This window comes from Bison bison, unplaced genomic scaffold, assembly GCF_000754665.1.
Source record: "Bison bison bison isolate TAMUID 2011002044 unplaced genomic scaffold, Bison_UMD1.0 scf7180017864185, whole genome shotgun sequence".
NCBI classification, from domain to species: Eukaryota; Metazoa; Chordata; class Mammalia; order Artiodactyla; family Bovidae; genus Bison; species Bison bison.
The window spans coordinates 1,000,838-1,008,381 of record NW_011494757.1 but is presented as its reverse complement, the minus strand read 5'-3'; the positions used below and the strand labels follow the sequence as shown (position 1 = coordinate 1,008,381).

The following is a 7,544-nucleotide window of genomic DNA, read 5'->3' as shown; positions in this document are numbered from 1 at the left end:
CGCCCCACGCTCGGCAGACAGCGGGGCGGCGGCGGCTCCTTCCGGTCTCCTGCCAGACCTGTCAAACACCAGTCCAGTAAAACTCAGACCTAACGGTATCCTTTCTAAAAAAAAGAGTCCTATCTGACTGCCTTTCCTGCCTTTAACCCGTTGACCGGTAGGCAGCTCCCCAACTCGGACGTGTACGCCTCCGCTTGCTGACTGACGGGTAAACGCGGCCCTTCGACAGGCCGGCGACAGGCCGCCTGACAGGCGGCAGAAGTGACAGTTACAACAGGAAGTGCCCTGCTTCAGCTTCTCTTCAGTGCGTCCGCCACGTAGGGAAAAGGAGCCAGAAGGCAGTATACTTGGCTCGTTTCTTTAGCCCCATATTGAAGCGACAGCTGAAAACCACCCCCAACTTCAGTTGCGTGGGCGGTGCTCTCTCCCTTTGCTCATCCGGCGGAAGGCCCTGCTGATTGGCTGCGGTCCTGCCGGCGGGGCGCGGTGGTTGGTCGGTGCTGACCCTTGACGTCATCGGGGCCTTCTGGGCGCGCGCGCCGGAGCAACTTTGAAAGTGAGGCGAGCGGCCGTCATGGAGGCTTGCGGGAACCTGGCGTGCGCCCTGCAGACCTGGTGCCCACTGGACCTCAGCCAAGGTGAGGAAGCGCCCGGGGTCCGGGTGCTCCGAGGGGTGCTGGGCAAGGGCCGCGTCCTCCTTCCGCTCTGTACTCCTGTTTTTCGGCCTTGTCCCCGGGTCTGCGCGGAAGCCTCGCAGGTGCCGTGGCTTCGGCCGCGCGGCTGTTTGTTGGCCCGAACTGACCTTCTGAACTTGGGTCCCAGGGGTGCGGCTGCAGCCTCCGGGTGCCCGTCGTCACTGAACGGCAGTGGGTGTCCCCACCCGCCGCAGTCGCTGCTGGCCGCTGTCTCGAGGCTGCGTGCCATCCCGAGTCATCTCTGTAGCCGGCAGTCTTTTTTTTTTTTTTTTTGACTCATATGTTTTTGAGTCATTTCATTTTGTTTGCCTCACCTGTCCCTTTCTACTGTACACTTTATTTGGGTTTATTAGCTAGTGATTTAGACGGTAAAGAATCTGCCTGCCATGTAGAAGACACGGGTTCGATCCCTGAGTAGCCAAGATCCTTTGGAGAAGGAACGGCAACCCACTCCAGTATTCTTGTCTGGAGAATCCCACAGACAGAGGAGCCTGGCGGGCTACAGTCCGTGGGGTCACAGAGAGTCGGACGCGACAGAGCGACTTCAGCTTGGTTATAAGACTTTCACAAAGGGACAGCTGAGACAGCTTTTTATTATCTCTTCTCTAGCTTGAAATATGCAGAGGCTGGGTCTTCCCCCAAACTGTTAACATCTGTAAAGTGTTTTCCTACTTCATGTTTTTAGAGGATGGCCAACCTAATAGCCAGCTGTCAGTTTAATGAGTAACAGATTTTTCTAACCCTTTCTGCTTCTCTCTTCATTCTGCCTCACCTGTGTAGTATGACTTGTGCCCAGAAAACTGTTCTCTTCTTGAATGTATTTAGAGTCTAAAGCTAATTGCTACAGAACATTAGTTGACTGTGGTTGCACTTTCCTACTAGAATGGGTGGATGGAGTATGGGAACTGGAATTCACGGAGACCGAGCCTCTGGATGCCAGCATAGAAGCAGAGATTGTGCAGACTGGACTGAGCGCATTCACAGAGCTTTACAGCGCAATGTTACCTTTTGCTACTGAAAAACGTGAAGCTGCTGAGGTAAAAGAGAAAAAAACCAAGCTAGCCCTTTCGTTGTTAGAAGTGTCAGGTAAAAACCCGGTATCATCTAGAGCTTGGTCTCTGGTGTGCAGCGCAGAAGGGAGAGCGGTGTAAAGATTGTGGTTCACTTACTGGGATGGCCTCATAACCATCCTCCCAACTTATTAGTCTGTGATTCCTTTCATGTCATGAGCATTGTTAACAAGAGCAAATTAAAGGATAAGAGTAAAGGCCAAGGTAAGGATGAAAACCAGTAAGCAAAATAAGAAAAGGTGGCCGAGGACAATGCAGTGACAACTCAGGACGCATTTGCTTTAAGGAATTGGATGTTAATCTGAGAAGTGATTAGTTGAACTAAGAAAGGAAAAAAAGAGTTGCTTTCAATGGAGTTCTACATAGTGTGACTGTTACTCTTTAGGTCATAAACTTCTTTTCAAAAAACTAAAGAACTAGAAAGCAGAACAAAGAATACTTAGGTATTAATATCTCTGAAAGATTTAAATTAACAAAAAATATTTCTGTTATTAGTTTCAGATAGCTGTTCAAAAATTAAATCAATCTGTTAAATACTCGTTAAGCATAATGCTGAGTACCACGTGCAGTACCCAGGAGGTAACATGGTGAGGGTACGGAGCCTCTCCCTACAGGGGCATGCGGGAGAGGGAGAATGAAGCTCTGGGAGCGTGCACGGTCATTGCTCTGGCCAGAGCCTGTGCAGTGACCACATCCACGGGCGTGAAGAAGCACGGGCCACCAGCTCTATGTGTTAGAAACTGCTGTAGGACACGTTAAATGCCATCTTGGCATGGAGAAGGCATCTTGGCTTGCCTGGAAAAGGCAGCTTGCTGAGGTTGAGGTTGGGAAGGTCCCAGAAAGAAGGTAGCTGGCTGGAGGCACATCTCCACAAACGGCTGGAATGCTGACCAGTAATGAGGATTCTAGGGCAGCCTTGAGAGGGATCCTCACAATGGGGACGCACAGCAAGTCTAAGGGGATGGGGCAGGGTGGGGGCCACAGGACAGCTGTGAATGGGGTACGTGGTAGGCTTCCAGAGTGAGGTGTTTGCTGTCCACAAGGTTCGGGTCTAAGCGTCATCCCTAGACTAAACCACTTGTCCTCACATCTGCCTCTCGGAGGAAAGGGTTCTAGTGAGCAGTAGACCCAGGAACGTGAAGAGCGCTGTTTCAGATGGGTGTTCTTAACCAAACACGGACTTAAGGGGGGAATGCTGTCCCCAGGGAGCTGGGGACATTATGACTGACCCCTGAATCACATGGGTTTTGGCTGCACAGGCCCACTTATACACAGAGTTTTCAGCAGTACCTGCAGGACTGCATGGTCCCGGGTGTTTCAGTCCCTGGATGCAGAACCATAGATGTGAAGGAACTGTGTCTACGGAGGGCCGGCTGTGAATTACATGAGGACTTTCTACTTGCCCCATGTTGTTCAACAGTCAATTGTGTTTTGGTCATTGATTTTTTAAAAAATGTGTGTTGTGGTGTGGTCTGGGTTATGGTTGTGGAAATTGGGGTGGAGGGCTAGAAACTGGGGACTCTTCTTTCAAAAAGAGTTAATAGAGTTTTGTGTACTGGGTCTTTGTCAGGTATGAAATGCTGCTAAGGTGATTGGGTCCCCCAGGGCCACAGTTCCAGGCAGTGGGAGGGGAGCTGAGGTGGCCTTAGAAATGAAAATGTAACTGCTTTCTTCCACAAGTTTCGTGGTGAAGGAAAGAGGTTGTAGAGGTCTAATTTCTTGAACTTTTGTGGGCTTATGTTTTTTTAAGGTGGCCCATAGTAAACCATGTTTCGTTCCTACTGTTTGCTTTATACAAATAACCTATTTTCTTATCATGTCTATAAGAGAAGAAAGCATAGAACAGTGATCAGATTAATGAAATTATGGTGTGTGCTCTAGGATTTACTTCCTCTCCTACCGAGGCTGTTTCTGCAGTCTGTTGAGCGAGACACTTTCAGGTTTTCCTCTTCTGTTCCCATTGCCCACAGAACATTTTGACTTAAAAAAAGTTTCTCTGATTTTTTTAGTTAGTAATTAGAGTAATAAATGGATTGAGGTACATTTAACATAGATGGAGGGGTGACTTGTCCGAGTAATCACTGATACAGGTGTCCCCAGAATCTTAGTGTAGCTTTCAGGTGTAGTAATTTCAGAAATACATATGCTTCAAATTTACCCAAAGTTATTTTGCAAGTTTAATTAAGGTTCTTGTATAGTTTCTTATCTTTGTGACTTATATTTTATTTTTTCTTTTATTGGCTGAGCCACTCAGCTTGTGGGATCTTAGTTCCCAACCAGTAACGGAACCCAGACTCTCCCCCGTGAAAGCATGGAGTCCTAACCACTGGACCACCAGGAAACTCCTCAACTTTGTAAATTTTGAATAATATGCTTTAAAATTTTATGTTTTAGTCCCTTTGAAAATGACAGACGTTTATAATTAGGAGGCAGAATGGTCTATTCGTTTTTTTATAGAGCACTAAGCATTCAGAAGAATCAGATACAGCAAGAGGAGACTCTCACAGTGCTCTCACAACTGGTGCTTACTGTTTGCCCTCCCCTAGAGCATTTGGACCTTCTTCATGGAGAACAGAATTTCCCACAATGCGCTGATGGCCTTGTTTCACCACTTCGTGTATAAGGTCCTTAAGAAAAACGTCAGTGCTCAGCAGCAGGAGTTCGGCCTTCACGCTGCCGGGCTGTATTTTCTGCTGTTGGAAGTGCCAGGTATGCACGTTTGGTGTGATGGGGCAGGCCTTCTGTTTGTAATTTGTCTGCTTGGTTTTGAACTGTTATATCAATGCTTTGTCCTCACTGGGAGATTAGGTGACAGTGAATCCATGAAGCACATGGTCTGTCACAGGTGTTCAGAAAGCTGTCCTGTTTTCCTGTAAATGTGGTTTCGGATGTTACTATGCTAAGTTTATAACCCAGCACACAGTCCCAGAGGGGTAAGGCTGGAGGGGGCGTGCCACGTGCCATCGTGACATCCCTGCCCTCTGACTCCTGTCCAGCCTGAGAACAGTGCCGGTTGGAGGGATGCTGTTGCTTCCGCTGTGTGGCGTGGATGGTCGGTGGACTGCTCTCACCTGCAGGGCTGAGCACAGCTGCTCACAGTGAGGGAGCACAGCGGGGAGTGTGTCTGTGCTGCTGCCCCACCTCCTTCAGGTGGGACCCACCCTGGGCTCAGGGCGGGAGACGGTGTGGCTGAGGAGTCAGCCGCAGCTGTGGGACTGCAAGTTCACTAGGAAGAGAAAATCAAGATCAGTCCACCTGCTGCTTGTCGTTGCTTATGTCAGTGCCTTTGTAGTAAATGTTAGGGACCTACTCCATATGATTTGAGAATTGGAAGAAAAGCTATGACCAACTTAGACAGCATATTAAACAGCAGAGACATTACTCTGCTGACAAAGATCCGTCTAGTCATAGCTGTGGTTTTTCCACTGGTCATGTATGGATGTGAGAGTTGGACTATAACGAAAGCTGACCACTGAAGAATTGATGCTGTGGTGCTGGAGAAGACTCTTGAGAGTCCCTTGGACTGTAAGGATATCCAACCAGTCCATCCTAAAGGAAGTCAGTCCTGAATATTCATTGGAAGGACTGATGCTGAAGCTGAAACTCCAGTACTTTGGCCACCTGATGTGAAGAACTGACTCATTGGAAAAGACCCTGATGCTGGGAAAGATTGAAGGTGGGAGGAGAAGGGGATGACAGAGGATGAGATGGTTGGATGGCATCACCGACCCGATGGACATGAGTTTGAGCAAGCTCCAGGAGTTGGTGATGGACAGGGAGGACTGGCGTGCTGCAGTCCATGGGGTCGCAAAGAGTCGGACACAACTGAGTGACTGAACTGAACTGACTGCTCATTGCCTCGGGTGGAAGTTGAATGAAACTTTTTTGCTAAAGGTTGCTGTTAGTTAAGGAAAAGCCTGTGTTTGTTTTTTAATATTTCATTGTTGTAGCAGATATATTTCAAAGCAGTTAAACCTACCTTGCTTACTCTTCATTCTTTACGAATAGGCAGCGTAGTCAATCAAGTTTTCCATCCAGTGATATTTGACAAATGCATTCAGATTCTAAAGAAGTGCTGGCCTCAGGAATCCAGCTCCAATCAGAAAAGAAAGAAAGAACAACCAAAGAACACTCAGGGCAGCTCACAGGAGAGCAGTAAGAGAGCAAGGCCCCACAGGAGAGAGGAAGTGGAGGTAAGAAGGGGTGTGGTCATAAGGCGTGTCTGATTCGTGTAAGAATTTATATCAAGTTAGGGTGTCGGGGGTCATGATTATGCCAAAGCCCTAGCGTGCCGTCCGCCTTCCCTCCCCTAGGAGTGGCCTCGTGGCCTGCTGAGCCTCTGTTCCCCATGCCGTCTCCCCAGCCTCCCTGTCACCTCCCTCCAGTCTGTTCCCAGGGGTGCCTTGCCGCAGGCCAGCAGGTGTTACCTTATTTTCATTAGAGACCATGGTTGAAGTGTCCAGAGGACTCATGTCCACAAGAACATCATAGAATAACATTAATTCCAAATTCTCATGTGACTGGGGTAGAGGTTCATTGACACCAGAACCGGTAAGAAACCCAGGCAGTCTCCCTGACGTGCAAATCCGGACCCAGAAGCTGTGATAGCCTTCATCTGGTCCAGACTGAGCTTGCAGCCATGGGGCCCAGCGTGGCCACCTAGAGTTCCACTGGCCTTCTCGGGGACATTGCAACCTCGGGACAAGCTACGAGGCGGTGCTGCACAGTCAGCTGTGTATTTCTCCATAATCTAGATGGATGAAATTACTCAAGAAGAAGAGGATGAAGAGAATATTTTTTTTTCTTCTGAAGATCGTCGTCAAATTCGAAATGTCATCTTTCAAGTTTTGAAGAACTTTATAAGGCTTCTCTCTAAATTCTCCTTAAAAGAAAAGCCAGAGTGTATACAGAATTGTGTGGAGGTAAGTGAGAATGCCAGAGACCTTGGGCAAGTTCAAAGAGTGAGGACAATGGCCAAGATTTAAAGAGTGAAAAAAACCAGGCCTTTTTTTGGTATCTGTTTTCCAGGTCTTTGTTGCGTTAACTAGTTCTGAACCAGTTCGTTATGAATTCCAGGCTACGCAAGCCCGGTGAGCAATTAAATCTTCCACTGCTAACATTTAATTAGGGTATGATGTTTTGCTCAAGCAGAGGTGTAAATGTCATTTTATTCTAATTGGCACACAGGTAGAATTTATTCATTTAAATATGGCTGATAGGGTTAGGAGTTTATCCTAGTGAAATCACATCCATTAACTAGTCTTTTGCCTTTTTCTTAGAATTCTCAGAGAAATGAAATGTATACCAGAACTGGCCTATCACGGATTGTATTTGCTTTGTTCCCCTCTTCACAGAGAAGGAGACAAGGTAAAGGGGACGGGAGCTGAGTTACAGGGAACTGAAAGCACAGGGTCGTGCGACTAGAAACGCTGGAAGGACTCAGCGTGACGCGGTGTGAACTTGCTGGGCCGTTGGTGTCTGTGACGAGAAGCGCCCGTCAGCACGTGGCGGCCACTGCTCGCTCCAGGCTCACATCCAGGCCCCTGGTGCCGCAGGACGCTCCTGTTGAGCTCAGGTGTAAAGCAGGCTCCACTGGGGCCTGTAGAGGAGAAGGAAAGCTGCTGAGCAGTGCTGTCACTCGAGTGCTCACCAGAGGCCTCTGGGGGAGGGTAGACAGCCACGGGGCCTTGCAGCTGCCTTGCAGGCGCCTGTGCCCCTGTGTTCCTGTTAGCGTCTGTGCCTTAGTGGATAATTCTGCTGACACTCCTGGTCAGCATTC

General features: G+C 48.5%; 1 protein-coding gene across 1 annotated transcript in view; it reads left to right on the top strand.

The window, feature by feature from the left end:
• The first annotated feature begins 19 nt into the window (after positions 1–19).
• NCAPD3 (non-SMC condensin II complex, subunit D3) overlaps positions 20–7,544 on the top strand; it is a 59,122-nt gene continuing 51,597 nt past the window's right edge. Inside the window, exons 1-7 of the mRNA XM_010843747.1 lie at positions 20–638; positions 1,578–1,732; positions 4,312–4,474; positions 5,774–5,958; positions 6,520–6,687; positions 6,794–6,855; positions 7,045–7,132. Coding sequence (XP_010842049.1) covers positions 575–638; positions 1,578–1,732; positions 4,312–4,474; positions 5,774–5,958; positions 6,520–6,687; positions 6,794–6,855; positions 7,045–7,132 — 885 coding nt within the window. The 5' untranslated portion in view covers positions 20–574. The remainder of the gene's footprint in view (positions 639–1,577; positions 1,733–4,311; positions 4,475–5,773; positions 5,959–6,519; positions 6,688–6,793; positions 6,856–7,044; positions 7,133–7,544) is intronic.